The 19,595-nt window shown below is 38.5% G+C and overlaps 3 protein-coding genes across 4 annotated transcripts; 1 reads left to right on the top strand and 2 right to left on the bottom strand.

Moving 5' to 3' along the window:
- Positions 1-486: 486 nt before the first annotated feature.
- Positions 487-5,825, bottom strand: LOC132191243 (protein STRUBBELIG-RECEPTOR FAMILY 2). The gene is made up of 17 exons (XM_059606182.1): positions 5,753-5,825; positions 5,189-5,329; positions 4,604-4,736; positions 4,438-4,509; positions 4,262-4,327; positions 4,076-4,147; positions 3,911-3,982; positions 3,528-3,599; positions 3,343-3,408; positions 3,200-3,265; positions 2,777-3,111; positions 2,362-2,633; positions 1,988-2,253; positions 1,575-1,722; positions 1,246-1,385; positions 1,005-1,161; positions 487-873 (listed from the first exon to the last, which is right to left on the bottom strand). The coding sequence occupies exons 2-17, from the start codon at positions 5,280-5,282 to the stop codon at positions 712-714; spliced, it is 2,193 nt and encodes a 730-aa protein (XP_059462165.1). The 5' UTR covers positions 5,283-5,329; positions 5,753-5,825; the 3' UTR covers positions 487-711.
- A 245-nt stretch (positions 5,826-6,070) lies between these two features.
- On the top strand, positions 6,071-9,001 carry LOC132191246 (uncharacterized). 2 transcript variants are annotated; one of them, XR_009441243.1, is made up of 5 exons: positions 6,071-6,255; positions 7,424-7,960; positions 8,131-8,205; positions 8,380-8,445; positions 8,561-8,577. XR_009441243.1 is itself a non-coding variant. In XM_059606185.1 (4 exons), the coding sequence occupies exons 1-4, from the start codon at positions 6,121-6,123 to the stop codon at positions 8,618-8,620; spliced, it is 798 nt and encodes a 265-aa protein (XP_059462168.1). In that variant the 5' UTR covers positions 6,074-6,120; the 3' UTR covers positions 8,621-9,001. The 2 variants fall into 2 exon arrangements, 1 of the variants encoding a protein (XP_059462168.1); XM_059606185.1 differs by lacking the exon at positions 8,131-8,205 and having other exon boundaries at positions 6,074-6,255; positions 8,561-9,001.
- Positions 9,002-11,386: 2,385 nt separating this feature from the next.
- LOC132161812 (squamosa promoter-binding-like protein 9) lies at positions 11,387-17,051 on the bottom strand (the record flags this gene model as incomplete). Its single annotated transcript, XM_059572009.1, is given in 3 exon segments — positions 11,387-12,238; positions 12,375-12,514; positions 16,565-17,051. Coding segments are annotated over 3 exon segments (1,140 nt in total). The 3' UTR covers positions 11,387-11,615.
- Positions 17,052-19,595: the final 2,544 nt, after the last annotated feature.

Here is a 19,595-nt window from a genome sequence, read left to right on the forward strand (position 1 = left end):
GCAAATTGCAGGCAATTCAATACGCTTTACAAAGGCAGGTGCATGGCTTACTTGCCTTGGGCAGGCGAGCCTCAAACCTTGGGTTGCCCAGAGCTGATGAGTCTTGTACTTCTCTCTGTAGAGGTCAACCGAAGTACTTGCAATTCAGTGGCCTCACCGAATTGCAGGCAATCCATGTCCACATTGGAAGGATTAGAATGTGAGGAGTGCAAAAGACTTGTTCTCTTTGAAATGCATGAAAATTCATGTATCCTTAGAAGAAGAAATAAGACTGCTACAAATAAGGTTTAAAAAGGAAATCTTTCAATCGAAGTCCTTCTTGTGAGCAATAAAAAACCATGCTTAGTCTTCTGCTATATGGTTGCTGTCTGGTGATATCATGCTTTATTTTGAACCCAAAATCAAGTTAAAGAAAATTTATTTTGAACCCTCAGCTTTCAGTTTGCAGGATCGAATCAAACAGTGATCGTATTCTCAAAACTTGCAGTACATTTATAAGAGCTGTACAAACGGATTTTTGGTCAAGATGCTAACTATGGGAGTATTTTAGTGGGGAGCAATCAACTAAAATTACAAAAAACATGCTGAACAATCAATTTGATTGTAGAGCGCATATGGCGATGGCATTAAGCATAGAGTACAGTAAATTCAGTCTTTGAACTGGTATCAGTGGTGAAGGGGATGAATAGGTAAATTCAGGTGAGCCGACACCTATTCAGGTGAGCCTATGAAGCGGGTGTAGGTTGAACAGAAAGACTTTTCATCCTCTTCAATACCATCTGCTGCACCACCTTTTGCCATACTGAGCTTTTCTAACAGAGTGTTAAGTGATTCCACAATCTCAGACATTGGCGGTCGGAATTCCTTCACAGCCTGTTCAAGTCCCGGCCACACGCACAAACAAACACACACAAAAGGATGGATAACATATTCACAGAGAGAGGGAAAGAGATGCATAATAAAATCAGATAGAAAGCGTCAAAGGTGTGTATAAGAGGTACTACCTGTATGCAGAGGGAGACAATATCAGCAAAACAGGAGAGAGCCTTGGAGGGTATTGTTCGTTTGATGGCTGGATCAACCATCTCTTCCAAACTCTCACTGTCGTGAAGCCGGGATGAAGCCCATTTCACCAGAGATTGCTCTTCCCTCGGTCTTGAACTATGTTAGATTAGCAGAACATATTCATAATCAAGAAAGGCAACAAGAATGTAGAGAAATAAAGAAAATGAGCACCAACCATACTTATCAAATGGTTTCCTTCCTGTTAATAACTCCAAAAGCAGCACTCCAAAGGCATAGATGTCACTCTTCGTGTTATCAAATCCCGGTTGGTCATGTTCATGTGCAATGTAGCCAGTGTCACAAATAGCAATTTCAGATGCCTGTTTGCATCAATAAGCAATGACAATGGATGAGTATCTATTAATTCTAGATCTTTTTTTTTTTTTTTTTTTTTCTAATTTAAGCAACTATCTTTTGATATCAAATGAAAATGCTAATTAAGAATGTTAACAGAATTTGGCAAAGAACCTCTTAATTGCAAAATGAAACCGATTCTTATAAGTACTTACCTTAATTTTAACTCTGTTGCTTGTTAGTGGCCTCAAAACAGCTAGCCCACAGTCACAGAGGCGAGACATGAGTTCTTCATCAAGTAAGACGTTGGCAGCCTTCAAGTTGCTATGAGCGATTGGAGGCGAGAATGTGGAGTGCAAATAGCTGAAAACATCATTTGCAAAATGATGACAATGAAAATCCAAAGAGGAAAAAAAAACGTCATTATTAAAATTACAGTTATACAGAAATTGGAACCTAACTCACTACAAAAGGCAATTGTGCAAATATAGGACGCTTTCACCAAATGATTTCATAGTTATCCTAACAGTAACAGGTGTTTGGCATCCAAAGATCCTTTTTTCTTCAAGTTGTGGGCTAGAAACTAGAAAATATGAATGTGTTGCAGGAATAATATAAGAAACTTAACTCCAAAGCCCGAGCAACACCAAGGGCAATCCGGAGACGGAGGCTCCATGACAGAGACTTGTATGCTTGATTGTGCAGAGCATCATCAAGAGACAAGTTTCTGACATACTCGTATACAAGAAGATGTTGTCCATGTTCTAAACAATAGCCAAGAAGTGTTACAATGTTTGGGTGCCTCAAACGGGAAGCAGTCCAAATAACATCCATGAATTGTTCTTCTTCAGTCAATGAAAGGGAAACCAGGTTGATGTTTTTCACAGCCAAAATCTGCAAAAAATGAGTCAAAGAATCTCATAACTAGTCCTAAGTTCGAAGGTTAATAATGTAAGATGCAAAAATCTATCTATGGTAATTGGTAAGTGCAGCAGGCTGTACTTGGCCATCAGGAAACTCAGCTTTGTAAACAGAACCAAGAGATCCCTCTCCGAGAAGATTCTCTTCGCTGAAGCTGTTTGTAGCTGCTTGAAGCTCTGCCACAGTATAAAGTTTTGTTCTTGCTGGGAGTCTGCATCTCTTAGAGAAACTTCTTCTTCTAGACTTTTTCTCGGTCCTGGTATGGTAAACAGGAGGTACCCGCCTTGGGCAATGAACACGTGGAGAGCTCACAGACATTCTTTGTGGGGTTTCTCCTAGTGCAGTTGAACCATCTATTTTCAAGGAAAAACAATCATTAAGTGGAAGAGTATACATTTGATGCCAGTAAGTTAAAAATTCAAATTTGATACTAAAGGGGATCACTTATATAACTTCAATCCTCATTATACTGTAGATGATAAGATGTTTAGTTTACCTCTGGCTGTATTGACAGGAAGAGACTGCGGCGAGCTATTGCCGCTTCCCATTTGTTTAAGCTTCTGTGCACGGGTTCGCTTAATGTGGATCACAATGACAAGTGCCGCACATGTTGCCACCATCGTTACTCCACCTACCACAAAAGCTATTCCTCCAGGAGTCAGCCTTTTCATCTTGTGTCTGCTGTCTTTGTAAGAGGGATAGTTCTCATTCTCAATGGCACTTGACTGAGTTGTAGGAGGTGCACCAATATTTCGGTCAATGGGTGCGGTTTCCAAGGGGAAATCCCAGGGTGGAGTGCTGTCCCCTACATGGAACCCGTTCCCCCAAATCCTAACAGGGGTAAAGTGGAGAACTAATGAATGCATAATTCCATTTCATACATAATGCAGGCAAATGAAAGGTAGGCATGATCACTTACCATAAATTTGGTATTGACTGAAAATGCTTTGGGATAATGCCACTAAAGAAATTATTTTGGATGTCCCTGACAAGCAAGCAGTCAAAGAAATGGATCAATATGAGTTGCAAAATGCAGGAAAAAGCAACTATTGAGAAACCTACAGGTCAGTTAGTGGAAGCTCAGCCAGGTAGGTGACCGATCCAGTGAATTTGTTATTCTGCAAGAACCTGCAGATACACCCCACAAAACATGTAAACCAACATGACAAAAATAATTGCAGAAAGACAATGTTCCAACCATAAGGTAGAACATTAACCAAGTGAGAATGTAAAGCAAAAAAACTTACAATTCCGTAAGATTTGTCAAAGATCCAAATGAACTTGGTAGATCTCCAGTGAAATTATTGTATGACAGATCCCTGTTGAAAAGAGTTAGCATTATTTGGAAAAGGCACATAATATGAAATTTAATGATATCTGTCAAAATATTCTATATTTTGGCATCTCAACCAGTTTACCATTCTCTCCACTGACAAATCACTTCAGTTTACCATATTCAGAAAGATGTGTGTTTCAGAATTGTTCATCATTTTCTTTTAGCAGAAACCCAAATTCAATTGTAACTGAACTTGTTTATGTTCTATTGAATATTGTAAGTTACAAGTTCCTTACTTTCTCTTCATTTCAAACGTCAAAAAAGGAAAAAACAAATTAGGTGAAAAACACATACAACACTCTGAGATTCTGTAAGCCAGTAAACACATTGCCAATTGGTCCAGATAACAAATTGTGGCTTAGATTTCTGCAACAACAAAAAAAATAAGGGTTTATGACTGAATAATCCTAAAACATAGACAAGCCAGTAAAATAGGCACTCAGGGGAAAAGCAATTCACATATGTCGGAGATATTTCATGGTCGGCAAAGAGAGGGGAATACTTTGGCGCAGATAGTTGTATGCCAGATTTCTGCATTCATGAAAGATTAGAAGAATAAGCAAACATTTAAATTTAAATGATCACATACTCATAGAATAGAATTTCAGCGTACAAGAATGACAACATGCAAAAGAGGGACCTTACATATGAGTGGCATTGGGGGGTAAGTTATATGGAATTTCACCCAGAATGTAATTGGAGCTAACATCCCTAAAGAAGAAAACCAGATTAAATAATTAAATAAACAGTACAGCTTCAGTAAATGCTTTTATAGCTTCTTCTTTTTTGATAAGTAAATATAACAAAGCATAATCACTTACAGGTGCTTCAAGTAATGTAGATTATTAAGCTGGCTTCCAAAATACCCAGTGAGGTTAAGTCCTTGAATTTTCCTGCAAAGGGTAAGAAACAAGTCGGTTTTGAGCATTTTGGCAATGTGGTATTATATATAATAGAAATAGTTCACAAGCTAGCTAGGTGCATTACAGGTATATAACAGATGACTGAAAACATGACACTCCTGTCCATGATTCCTCACAAGGATCCCCACCCTCCGCTCTCCATCCCTTCAGCTCTGGTGGGTAGCTCAGGGACCTGTAAAAGTCTTGAAGAGCAGTGACTGCAAGGTAAAGAAAATACAGTTGATAAGCACAGCAATATCTAAAATGGGGACCAATGCTGATGGGCTCATTTAGTTTTTATTTTTTTAAAAATAATAATAATAAAAAATAAAAAATCTGATCATCTACCTATTAGCATATGTGACCAAGCACACAAATGCTGATCATGGACTTTTTTTAACAACTTTATTTTTTGGAAAATAACGGCCGTAACTGACGTGGACGGTGGACCCAACAACGGCCAATATGGAAGTATGAATCTTGTATTTTGCTATGATTATGCTTCAATCAGTGAAAATTTTAAGGGAAACAGTTTTTTGCTTAATTTTCCTTCACTTTCTCACTGCTTACCACCAAAATACCTAAACTATATCAATTTTCATGTAAAAGAACTCCATAGGACGCAGGAAAATCAATACCAAAATGAAAGAAAAGGAATTATCAGAGCTACCGTCGAGTGGATTGGTAAATGCCCAAGCTTGTGAAGCCAGAATTGCCGAGAAGATCATTACCGCAAGACACAAATGTGGACACTGTTTGGCCATTTTGTCAGGAGAATCAGACTAGTCAGGTAATCAATCTCTGTGCTTTCCTGAAAAATATAGACAGTTGTTACATAAACAGCAGATTCAAAAGGAAAAATGCGTAACAAGTGCCGTTTTTTGGTTTCAGAGAAAATTGGAAGAAAGAACTGTAATTCTTTCCTCAGAAAACTTGTATGTTTCTTTTTCTTGAAAATCAATTCTGTGAGTCCAAACAGTGCACAGAGTGCTGATCATGACCCACTTGGTACACATTGATTAAACACAACAAAGAACGCATTTTTCAAGCGAAATTAAAGATAAAGAAAGCATAAAAAGTCGGAAAATGGGATTATCTTCCACCTTCAAAACCAAAGGATACAGAAAACTATCTTCGACCTTTACTTTGATACGCTTCGCAAGAAAACTGATATAGAAATTAATATTCACACAAAAAAAAAAAGAAGAAGAAGAAAATTAGGGTTTGGATTTACTTCTGAAGAAGCTATTCTCTGTGTTTCGGAGAGAGGGAGAGAGAGAGGGTTTGGAATGTTTGCTGTGGGGGTGTTTCTCTGTTCTACAGAGGGACTGGTACGAAGGCGGTGGTGATATTTAACTTGTAAAGTACAGAATCTCTGATGAGCTGGCATCCACGTCGGCAAATTCCGTTAGTCGTTTGGGACTTGAGGGTCATACGGTTGCGAAATCCCATGCTTTCGCGCCCATTTCAAAAGGTCAATTAAGATCCTTTTGGGAACCTCAGTTATTGGACTGGACTGCCAAGGCTTTGTTAAGCCCAAATCGGCCCATCTAGTCACCCTGAGTTTCTGTTAATTCTCTCTCATTCTCTCTCTCTCACGCGATGCTGTCAACCATGGCTGAATCAGGCCAGGACGAAGCAACCAGTGGAGCGGCTGCAGAAGAAGACTACATGGGGGACCTCTCTCGGTTCGTTCCTATAGAAACCGCTGACCCTCCAAAGCCTTTATCCAAAAAGGTCAGTTTTATGCCTGTTTGGTTCCCAAAAAAAAAAAAAAAAGAACGCTTTAGAGCAAGAAATGCCGAAATAGGCTAGGGTTCTGCAAGTTCTTTACTGGTGACTTAGAAATTCTACTTCCTTTTTTTTTTTTTCTCATTACTATCATTACAGTTTCTAAGCACGCAAACAGCGCGTAGTGGCGCAATATTTTGTGAAATGTTTCCACAACAAAACCCTAGGAAAAACTGGAAATTTTCCTTTCCTTTTGATGGAATCCAATGCTGTAATCTGTTTGATTGCCGAGGAAACTGGGAAAAGAAAAAGAAGAGTAAACGTTTGATGTTGTATTTTTTTTGGAAGGAGACATAGTAAGTATTGATTTCAAAAATTGTGAGCTATAATTGGTTGTGTGCAGCTATGCTTATAAAGCAGATTTTATTTCTTCTTTTTCTTATCTTTCCTACATTTTCTCGGCAACCAAGCATAGTGTGCTAGGACAAGAGTATTGAGGCAAAAGGAAAGAAAATAAATCTGGGTTATTACATATTTAAGAAATCATGAATCTCAGTTCGAGTGAGCAAAATAATCGTTTAATACCTAGTGGACAATATTTGAATATTTCCATTGGATTGAGATTTGCACAACTATTTGGCTTCATTTGGGCGGTTTACCGTTGGATGAATAAACTTTATGGTACATCCTACATGAAATTTAAAGTAGGTTTCTTTATTTTCCTCAACAACCAATTGGGAAATTTGGGTCCTTACTTTCTGTATCTATTTCTTTCTTTTCCGATGGTTATTCAGTGACCAAATGGGGCATGATTTTAATCTCATTTTCTCAAAGATGTATTAAAACCTAAACCTCAGAAGCTCCTCCTCTGATGAGGAACCCAAAGCTCTGGATTTGCGAGAACAAGATGGACTCAAAAGAAAGTAGAAGTGGCCTATCTCCCTACTTAGTTGCCTCAGAAACTGAGGGAAATGGACAGAAATTAGAATTCTAACTTTTTTTGTTCTTTTTGTCATTTGGTTTAATGAAAATGAAGATTCTGTCTTCATTGTCTTGAATATTATTTTGCAGATCAGGATATAGAAAATGTAAGGTTATGACTTACCTTTTCCTTTATTTTCTTCCCATTTCTTGGAGACCATAGAAAACTGATATTTCCCTTTGTTTTCTGCAGATCTCCAACAACAAATCCTCAAGTGTTCTCCCCTCCAAGAAGCAGTTTAAAACCATAAGCTGGCAAGAACGGCGTAAACTTGAGAGAGAACGAAAGCAACAAGAAGAGGATGAGCAAACCTTAGCAAAAGTGGAGGCTCCAATCCCACAATCCAATATCGGATTCAAGCTTCTGAAGCAAATGGGCTACACTCCTGGTTCAGCCTTAGGCAAGGAGGGGTTAGGCAGGGCTGAACCAGTGGGGATTGAGATTCGACGATCACGAGCTGGTATTGGCCGAGAGGACCCCCACAAGGAGAAAAGAAAGGAGGAGGAGATCATGGCTGAGAAGAAGAGGAGAAAGATAGAGGATATGATGGTGGAGTTTGGATATAGGCAGAAGTCACAGTGGCAGAGTCGTAAAGTTGTAGTTAATTTTAATAAAGCAAAGGCTGCTCTTGATCAACTGGAGAATAAAGAAGTTGTGGAGCCTGAGAAGAATGAGGACGAGGAGGAGGGTGAACAGGATGAAGATGAAGAGGAGGAGATAACAGAAGAGGTATGTTACTTTCGATCTATGTTTATTTAGAAGCTCTGCTTCAAGTAATTTGGCTTTTGGTACATAAAAATTGGATGCTAGTGGAGAATTTTCTCTACCAGCTTATAACAAAATTTGGTTTTAGGAGGCTGACATGATATAGTTGGAATTGGCATCATGTTTTTATGTAGTTCTTGTTCTGTGTCGTATACATGGAAGATTGGCGTATCTTAGAAATTGGCATGGAATCCAAATGTTGATGAACTGTACGTGCTTTCTTTATCAGTTTGCTTAGTGATTAACATGGATTCTGGTTTGGAAAGCTGTGGCTTTTCTTCATACTCGATCTTTTGCCCATTGTTTATAACTTGCTTTTGAGCTGATTACATGTTTCACTTACTAAATCTAGTGGGTAATAATCACGCTCTACTATATGGCAGGATTTGCAGGATATATTGATGAAACTGAGAGATGAATATAATTACTGTCTCTTCTGTGGATGCCGGGTAAGTTGGGTATAACTATTTTTTCGGTAGATTAAGGCAACGCTGGAGATTTTACCCACTAAAATTCTATTAACTCTTCCCCCCAACCAATAAAAAAAATCCCCTTTCCTTTCAGTATGAATCAATGGAGGCACTGTTGGCCAATTGCCCTGGAACTGATGAAGACGACCACTGAACTAAGAGTTCCTAGTTTGCTTCCAATGGAGGATTGTGCGTAAAACTCCCATTCTTGCTAGTGGATCTCTCTTGTGTTTTTGCCGTCCCTCTTATGACGTGATGAAATGAGTGAAAAAAACACTTGCAAGAAGCAATTTGATCCAGATTTGTCATCAAGATTAAATCTGCACGCCATGTAATATTTATTCAACTATTCTCCCATGTAAAAGGATGGAGAACCATACGTACAAAAATTAGAGAATTTTCCTGAAATCCCTCATGGATGAGTTGTACGTGTATTTTAGGATCTCAAGCACTAACAAATAAGAGAATAATGTATAGAAATTTGGCAGCACTTAATCCCTTAATGTTGCAAAAATTGAAAAGTTCTTGTTGGTCAGCATTATCTATGCCATATGACTGATTCTTCCCCCCCTTTCTCTACTTCATTTTGCAATGCATCAATGTCCTCATCGTATACATTTACACACACACGCCTCCCATATCTGCAGCTCATCCAAACTACAATTTCCTTCCTAAAATTATAAGCAAAACTAAAGGGTAGGTTGTGCCACTATGGGTCGGATTTACCAACACCCACTAGCCACCTTGGTGTTTATTGTGCTAATATTTTGATTCTAGGATCTGGATTCTATCAAAGTTGGGTATTCTACCAATGGGTCTTCAAATTTTAACCATTATTTTTCCAATTATAGGGTTGAAATTTTGCTACATTGGCATTTATTATATTTATATGATAAATAATAAAGTGACAAATGTTGACATCACGGTAATCGAATTTCATTAAAAAAACAAGAGGACAACTCAAACACAAAGTATATAATAAAACGCAATCAGGAAAAAAAAAATGTACATATTTAATTTGAAAAGAATATTTGAGATTTCCTCAAAATTCCTCCAATTAAGTCTTTAAAAGTGTCGTGCCTCCCTTAGCATGTGATGTGAGAATCACATTTTTTTTAATAACATATGCTTCTTACATTCTTTTTTAATGGCATTAATTAAAAACAAAAAACGTGTTAGGTTGGAAAAATTCCTCCAACCAACCCAATTTGAAGGAAATTTTTGTCCCAAGTAAAATACAATCTTTATCTTGATTCTAGAACTAATGTTATTAACCCATGTCAAACAAAAATAATGATAAAAACCACATTTTTATCTCATAATAATGACGTGACAATCTTAACCAACCCTTGATCATTCATTGTTTAAAAGAAAAAAGAAAAATCTAAGTATTAGTTGGAACTACCTAGGGCTGTTAAGTGAGCGAAGCGTCTCGCGAGTAAGCTCGGGCTCGGCTCGCATAAGCTCGGCTCGTGCTCGACTCGAATATTAAATGAAGCACTTCATGAACACAAATCCTAACTCGAATATTAAACGAAGCAAGCTCGGCTCGACTCGGCTAAGCTCGTGAACAGCTCGTATAAGCTCGAGTGTGTGTATATATATATATAAACTAAGTAATACATAATTAATTATAAATCTCATAATTATTAAAACCTTAAAATTACATTTATATTTAACCATTAGAGAATGAAAAATTCTAGACCCTTCGTGATCAAAGAGAGAGAGAGCAATCATTAAAAAGACCTCGATTTAATTAGAGCATATCCAAACGAAAGGAAGAAGAATCAAGCAGAAACTATTGAAGAAGATTGCGAAAGGCATAAATTATTGAAGAATCAAACAGACCCAAACACTATCACTACCTGTCTGGTGAGTGAGAATGAGAGAGTGAGAAACGAAAGTTTAGGTGGAAGATCCGTTGTGACTGGTGAGGGGAATTGAGAGAGAAACGTTAAAAAAATATTTTTTTGTAGGGGACGTTGTCCCAATGTAGTTTGAATGCAACATGTTAACTTGTCCCACATTGTTAAGAAAACATCAATCTCCAAGTTTGCTTATCTATAAAAGAATGCATATCCTCTCTCTTTGAAACCAAATGTCTTGCTGTATTGACTCAGGCTCCATACTCGACTAGTCAGGCTAAACAAATGCTCATATGCAAACTAACTTCTTAAGCTGTTTAAGAGTACTTGAAGTTAAAAAAAAAATTTAAAAACAAAAATATTAAATATAAGAGCCAGCTCGCGAGCTGGCTCGGCTCGACTTATTATTAGCTCGAGCTCGATTTTTTTGGCTCGCCCTTAAGCTCGACTCGAGCTCGAGCTCGAGTAAAATTTAAACGAGCCAAGCTTGAACAAGGGAAGCTCGCTCAAGCTCGGCTCGTTTACACCCTACCACATCAACATTACAAGATAAAAATGTAACATATAACATTACCCATCAAACCATACCCAATCAAGTCAATTAGATCCAAGTGTACCCTATCAAGTCAGTTAGATTAAGTATTAGAAAAAAAAAAAAAAAAAAAAAAAAAGTCAGTTAGATTAAGAGCAATAATATATACCACGTTTTTTCTCACAAATATCCTAAAATGTTATCGTGGCAGTCCGACCAACCCTTCATTCTAATTTTTTTTTAACAATGACTACGGAAGTTAGTTAGAATTGCAATATCAACATTGTAGAATAGTTGTGCATAAAACAAGGGTAATTTGCTATGTTCAATCGGCAGAAACCTAAATCTTTTTCTGATGGAGATGTGCCTGTCTCATGCATGATAAAAATCCATAAATAGCTGCTGCGAGAAGGTAATCAATCCCTCGCTAACACTGCAAGATAGCAGCTGAAGAGCAAGGGACCATACGTTTTTCGTAACAAAAGCTGCTAAAAGTAAAACTTCACCAACAAACCATTCACTCTTAACAACAAACATGATCACATGATTATAAACAAACAGTAGCAAAATGCCAGTTAGGTAGTGCAAGGGGAACACCTTGCTAGTCAGTTTTCTACAATTTTAAACAGCACAGACCAAGATCTAGTTTTGGTTTATCACAACAAGAAACTGATGATCACCTGCCAGAAATTCGAAGTAGTTATTTCAAGACATTAAGGTGTCCACAAAAAGGAGAGCACAAAAGGGTACACTCAAAGTGACCAGTGCATCTGCTGATGGGAGTTGTCATAAGCCCTGGAGTGCCCAAGTTCCATGTATTGCCTCCTACCCTGTTGAGACAGCCCAAGCTCACCAGAAAACTGATTGGTAAGAGGCTGAGAAAATTGACCCAAACCCAGATCGGGGGGCATGTCATGTGAACTGCTACCAGCCTCGTTGCCCTTCAAAACCCATGAGCTGCTTGGAAATTCAGTGACAACTGCACCGTGAGGTGCTGTTGATTGAACCATGGGTGCCCTTTCAGCATTCATCAAGTTCTTCACCCCAAGACCTGATGCTTGGTTTCTGGAGCCCCATGTTTCATTTGACAGAAGAGAGAGAGCACAGCTTGAGTCAGTGACTCCGGTGAAGCATTCTCCCGGAGGAATTCCAGGACCGGGATAACCAGTCCCACTAGCTGAACCTTGTAGATAAAGGTCAGATGGAGGATTTTCAGTGTTGCTTTGCCATGGATGTGGAAGAAACTTTCCCGTCGCAGTGGCAGTTTGGTTTCCAAGTACCTGCTCTGAAGATCTTGTACTTGGCCATGCATCCCTTCCAGTAAGCCTTGGGTATGTGGTAAAGTCCACCAGAAACCCACCTCTGCCGCTGTTTTCTGTCATTTCAAGAATCAAACAATTGACCAAAAAATTATATACTGGGTAAAGCATAACTGAAAACTACATATATGCTCCCATAGGTAAAAAGAAAAGACGTGGTTTGAAAATGATATTCTACTGAAAATGCCTAACCAAAGATAGATGAAGAGAATCGGCCATAGCGTGAGGACAATAATGATCCTGGTGGTGGCTTCCTCCTTCGTTCATTATGACCGGCTAAACGCCTACGACAACTTCGTTTTCCTTGGTCAAATTCTGGAAGCAGATGAAATCTGACCATAGACTAACACAGTAGCTATTAGTTTGGATAAATAAACCATAATTGTCTATTATTTGGTAGAAAACGAACTCTAGTAGAAATTTGATACAACAAGAAATTAAGGCAAACAAATATCGAAAAATAATAATAATGATAATAGCTGGCTAATTCTTTCCCAGAGTGACATGGCATCTCTTGTACCTGGGAATAGAAATTGGATAAGTTTTAAGTATCCTCACTTGTCATCCAGTTCAATATACACGAATGTCCACATGGACAAGCCAACAAACCTACAATCTTTGATTATAATCAAAGATTTTAGCCTTATAAAAAAAATTTACTAATCAAAAAATCGAAGGATTAACAAAGCCCCTTTTGGCCAAGCTTTTTGTTTTCAAAACAGAGAGCACTGTCATTTCTTAACGTTCTTCACTTTTACCTTTTCACCTGCCTCACGTCTTTTCCCTCGGCAGTGTCCCAGTGACCCATCTTCTCCCTTAAGCTCTTTTGCAGTTCGTACCCATCGCATCTGCAGAACAACTCTCCTCATTCATCGCCTAGTTAATGCGCTCAACGGTCACAACACAAATGCCTGCATCAAAAGCTTCTTCCACATTCTTTGTGAGTCCTAAATCACACAAAAAAAGCTCAAGCAAAACAGCCTCCACTGGCCACTGCTTCTGTCCAAGCTCGTTTGTCCAGTCCACCTTGGCTTCCTGACCAGATCTCGGTCACAGGTGACACCTCCTCACTTCCTGATTTCCTCCTTCCCCTCTACCTTTGCAGCCAGCCACCGCTGTGGCTGGCATCACCCATTGTGGTGATTGGCCTCTCACCCAGCCATCACCAGTGGATGAGAACTCTCCACCGAGGTGGCTGGCCAGAGACCCAGCCACCGCGGTGGCTGAGACAGCTCTACACCAGAAAATCAAGAGTAAACCCTAGAGCAAACATAATACAAGCATAATCAAGGGTAAAAAACCCTAGAGTAACTGAAGAAAACTAGAGATCACCTCATGGCCAGCATGATGTGAAGACAAGGATTGGAGGATCAAATCTAGACGAATCAAAGCTGGCGAACCCTCCAATTGGAGATGCCAAGAAAACACTAGAGGGGGAACTTCTATAACGAGAGAGTGAGAGATTGAGCAAGTAAGAGGGGGGAGAGAAATTGGAAGGTGCTGAATATTATCGAACGGGTGTGGAGTGAGAGACAGAGAGTGAAAGAGAAGGGACCTAAAGATTTTAGCCAACTCTCACACACTTTTAATTCTGTCTTGATTCTAGGACTAACTATTAGTAGTTCCACATTTTCCAGTTTTCATAATTTTTTTCCTTTTGCAAGTCTTACCATTTTGAATATGTTGGGGCCTGTAAAAGATAAGAAGACAATATTCTGTATTTGAGCACTAGCTCGGTATTTGGCATACATCCCCAACACCCTTGTATCAAGGGGTCAAAAATTCAAATAAGACAAGGTACCCACAAAAAGTTTTAAATTTGGTCAAAATTAACTTAAGGAATTCTCAAAATTTGGTCAAACTATTGTAAGAGATGAAACAAGCTGCTTTTAATTTTAAATTGAAGGTGTCATTCCTCCACTTTCAAATAATAATGAACTTTGACGTAATAATCCCTAATTGGAACTCATCCACAGCTATGTCACCTCCAACATATAAAATGCCCAGCTATGAGGCTCTTAAATGTAGAACCCATGATTCAAATTTGGTTCTGGAGACTTGGATATTTTGGTAAAGAATGATAGCTACACAGGTCATGATGCTGGCATCAAAGAAATGTATATTGAACTCATACCCGTTTTAAAAGTAGTTATATTCTTAAGGTGGGTTGTCTTAGTGTGTCTGTGCGCCTATTTGTACAGACACTGTAGAGCCTTAGAGGGCCCCAAAAATAGCAGCAATTACAGAAGGAAGAACTCCGACAATCTGTAAGCAAGTATAGCTGGATTTTCAGATTGGATCTCTTTCCTATTCCGGTTAGCGTTGCCAAGCGCATAGAGAAACTTCAGCGTAACTTCTTATGGGGTGGGTTAGGTGACGAGTTTAAATACCATCTAGTGAAGTGGTCGAAGGTGTGCACTCCAATTAAGGAAGGCGGGTTGGGGATCAGAAATCTGGTGGACTTTAACCGATCACTTCTAGGAAAATGGTTGTGGCGCTACGGTTTGGAAAGAGACGCTTGGTGGAGGGGTGTGGTGGATGCGAAGTATGGTAGCTTATGGGGAGGGTGGTGTTCCTTGGAGTGTGGAGGTACTTTTGGGGTTGGGTTATGGAAGAATATTAGGAAGGATTGGGATACTTTCCAAGGCTTTACGCGCTTTGAGGTGGGGGAAGGGACTAGGGTTCGATTTTGGCATGATGTGTGGTGCGGTGATACGGCTCTTAAGGTAGCCTTCCCTGGTCTCTTCAATATGGCTTGTGAGAAGGATGCCTCAGTAGCGGCTATCTTGGAGGTGAGTGGTGGCCACAACCTGTGGCATGTGACGTTTTCTAGAGGGGCTCATGATTGGGAGGTGGATGTTTTTGCCTCTTTTTTCCAGTTGTTGCAGTCAGCTCAAGTGAGACCAGGGTGTGAAGATAGGTTGTGGTGGAACTCCTCCAAAAGAGGCCAGTTTAAGGTCAAACTTCTTTATGCGTCTTTGGCTGGTTCTAGACGGGGGCACTTCCCTTGGAAGAGTGTATGGCGTACACATGCTCCGCCGAGGGCAAGCTTTTTTGTGTGGTCGGCAGCTATGGGCAAAATTCTGACCCTAGACAACCTAAGGAAGCGGCATGTGATCGTGACAAACAGGTGTTGGATGTGCAAGAAGGATGAGGAGACGGTGGACCACCTTCTTCTCCATTGCGAGGTAGCTTACGCTTTGTGGTGCGCCTTCTTTGGGCGGTTTGGATTGTCTTGGGTGATGCCGAGACGGGTTTCGGACCTGCTCGCTTGTTGGTGGTCTATGGGAAGGAGAGGGAGCGCTGCGGTTTGGAAAATGGTGCCTACTTGCTTCTTTTGGTGCATTTGGAGGGAGAGGAACAATAGGTGTTTTGAAGATTTGGAAGGTTCTTTGGAAGACTTACTATCCTTATGTCTCCACACTTTGTATCTATGGACTGTAGCGTATGTCTTCCCGGTGTCGATTAGCTATAATGACTTCCTTGTTCGCTTTTCTCTCTCTAGCTAGGTGATCCTATTGTATACTCCCGGTGTACTTTGGGGCGCCTTTACGCTTTCAATAAAACTGGCTTTTACTTATCAAAAAAAAAAAAATACTCCAGAACAAATTTGTACAAGAACCTCTCCTCATAACAACAAAATTGACCTCAAATTCAGAACATCCAAAATAACAGGCTATAGAAGTCAACTTCTAACAACACATTGCCCAAAGCCAAACTTTGAAACAAGGAAAGAGACAACCGTAAGTCCAAAACCTATCTACAAGCAAACCCAATATCCCGCAGCAGCAACAACGACACTGCATTCAGCAACAAGAACAAATGGCAAACAGAGGACAAGCAGTAAATGCCCAAGCATTATGTCACTATGAATCCAGTACCAAAATGCATTGAAACTGTTTAGAAATCCCCAAAAAAAATAAAAATAATAATAATAATAATCCAGAAGCACCAAACCATAGATATCCTGATATCCAAGCACAAAAAAAATAAAACAACCAAACCCAATAACAAGCACCCACATCAACCCCCAATTTAATAAAAAGACGCACTTAACCAGATAACCAAAACCTAATAAATCAAAAACTCCATCCCACGAAAAACTGAAGAACAAAAAACACCTCCAAGCCCAAAATAACATAACACAAAACCGACAACAACATTATCTGATAAAAAATAAAAAATAAAAAGTCGCTCAATTACAAATGGCAATCCGCATATACAAAAAACATAACACAAGACCCAAAAACATACAATCAACCCAAATCCCAGAACCAAAAGAAACAGGAAGAAAAACCCACCAAAGATTAACCAGAATAACAAACAACGATTGGAAGCAACAAATGAGAAAGAAAAGTAACTAGAGCAGAGGGTTGGCTGACCTGCTGCACTGTTGACAAAACCTCTGCTCAAGGCCAGCAACGGTGACCTTGGGTGACTTGGAATGCATGCCACAGACTTTGTGCCTGGAATAGTAAGCCTTGGCATCACTCAGATCTACCTTACACCCCTCAACCTGACACCGAGGTGGCTGAGCCCCCTGCACCACAGCACCACCCCTCGTCTTCTTCGGCGGGGTGGACACGGATGACGAGGACCCAGACCCACAACCCGGTTTGTCCAGAGCCCCGGTACCCACATCCTCAAAGTAGATTTTCCGCCCAAATTTCAATCCGTTGAGTGACTCAGAAGACGAGATGGGCGGGGACGAAGAAGAGGAGCCTCCCGACTCAGCCAGAGAACCCGAACCCATTTCCATACGTACCCTCTAGAGCCCATTCATTGCGAGTTTGAGGTCCATAACTCTGCGTTCCTAACGGTGGGTGTGTCGCTGAGAGTGACTAGAAAAGAGAGGTAGAGAAAGAGAGAGAGAGATTTGTTTAAAGGTGAAGTGGGAGAGTGAAGAAGTTGGTGGTGAAGGTGGTGTTGATGGAGGGGCTCAGAAAAGCGAGGACCTGACACTGGGCCATGCCAGCTCAGAAAGATCCGAGGGTGCTTGTAGTTGTGTTGTATCAAGTATGGTACACGCTGAGCCTGCCTTCACCCCCCAAATAATAGAGAAAGGCAAAAAAACCCAGAGAGAGAGAGAGATAGAGAGAGAGTAACAGGCATGTACTTTGGGTTTTGTGGAGCTTTTTACGAAGCCCCTTTAGGCTTTTATGCTCTCTCCATCACTCAACTGTCGTTTTAGAAAACTTTTCCCTGTGTCCTTGGCCCCCATCTATCACTCTCTCTCTCTCTCTCTACTGTATGGACTGTAATTTGAAGGCTTTTCTCTCTCTCTCACTCTCTGTGGTAAAGGGTACTGCTCACAAGCCTTTAATGTATGGGGCACATCATTTTAATTATGATTATACTTGAAGTGAAGGTCTAATAAAGCCCCCTCCTCTCTTTATTAGAGTGTTACAACTGCACCCTGGTCAAAGTATCCACCTTTTTTTGTTACTAAAAAAGTTTTAAATTGTATTACTAATAAAAGTTGGGTTTCAATGTTCCCTTTACTTTACTACTCTCTAGTTTAATGGGGGAAAAAAAAAAAAACTTTCCCAAATAGTTGCTACTTATAGTTGATTAAAGTTGAAAGGTGAATCTTCTACTTGAGTAGTGTCCCTCAAAAGAAAAGGCAAGAGAAATTATAGTTTATTCCCTTATTGTTGGGTTTTGGTGATATTCCAATGGTAATTTATATATATTATCTATTAAGATTTAATGGGGTTAATTATTTTTTTAGTAATTGATAGTACCATTTATCAAATGAATGTTTCGGTTTCAAAAAGTTTGTAGATGGTACGTGTATTAGTACTTTACCAATTCTTTGTTTAATATTTTAACTAAGAGACATGTTATTACCTCTCACAATATGCCACATCATTTTATTTAAAAACAATTTAGTTTTTTTTTTTTAAAAAAAAAAAAAACATATTTTTTCTAAAATGGCAAAACTGTTGTCATGGCCCTTAGCAGGCCATGGGGAAGACCTCATTTCATATATCATTAGGGTATCTAATCTTGTTCACCCTCCAAGCTTTCTCTAGCTTTTGGAGTTATTTTGTAGACCTCTGAATTTTATCCCTACATACTGTTAAATTACTATTTATTTTAAAAGTTTAAGTTGATAGAAAGAGATAAATTTAATCAACACTTTAACATTCTCCCTCACATATGGATTCAAACTCCCTTTTAATAGTTGAGGTCCCACACGTTAAATATTTAATTTAAATAAGGCATGATTTAACGGAATCAAGGTTTGATTCCAAGACCTTTGACTCCAATACCATGTTAAATTACAAGTTATCAAAAAAACTTAAATTGATATAAAGAGATAAATTTAATCATTTAATCAATACTTTTAACACACACAAAATTTCATTATCCACTGTCTCACTCAAGTGAATTTCTCGTGAATACACTAAGGGCCGTTTGGTACACAAAATTGACCATTGGAATATAATAGTTATTTTCATTAGAATAACTATTATTTTGTTTGCTTATTCACCACTTATTAGGATAGCTATTCCCCTACAAAGATAATACCTATTCATTTCGCAAGGGTGGGGAACAAATATTATTTGAAGAATGGAATGAGTTTTTGTTTTAAAAAAATATATATTATTATTAATATTAGTATTTGTTTTTTCTTCAAACCTAACAACAAAAGAAAAATCTACAAACCTAAAAAAAAATAATAATAAAAAACAAAAAATCTAAAAAAGATATATTTTTTAAAAATTTATAATACATAATAAAATGTTTGGCAAACCCTTTTCCATCATTTTCTCTTTGTTAATGTAGCTGACGTAGATTGATGTGAAAAAAGTAAGAATGTTTGGTATAGAAAAATAAAAATGTTGTATAAAAAAATGAAAATGTTTTGTTTTGTAGTTTTTTTTTTTTTTTTATTTGAATAATAGTAAAAAGTAAATGATATGATATAACAAATGAAAAAAGTGAAAATGTTTTGAAGTTGATTTTTTTCTTAGAAAATGAAGTGTGAATAGTTTTGAAGAGAGGGAGAGGGGTTGCCAAACGGTGCCAAAGAAAACAAATCCTTCCAAAACCAGCTAAACTTACATTCAAACAAGAACTATTTTAATTTAGGACAGACTGAGAGAAACAAGAACAATTCAAAAAAAAAAAAAATAGTATCCACCTAGGAGAGTACCTTGCATTTTTCATTAATTTATAGGCTAAAACTAAAACTAAAACTAGAAAAACCAAATGTACACAAAAACATTGTGCTTTTTTGTCATATAAGAAGGTCGTTCCTCACATCCATTTACAAAGGCTTCGCTAATTAATCCGACAAAAAAAAAAAAAAAAATGAAGATATAAAATCATATTCTAAGCAATTTATTAATACATAAACAGATAACAAGCCATGTTGTAATATAATAGTTATTCTGCCTACCAAAC

Source organism: Corylus avellana, chromosome ca9 (assembly GCF_901000735.1).
Source record: "Corylus avellana chromosome ca9, CavTom2PMs-1.0".
Classification (NCBI taxonomy): domain Eukaryota; kingdom Viridiplantae; phylum Streptophyta; class Magnoliopsida; order Fagales; family Betulaceae; genus Corylus; species Corylus avellana.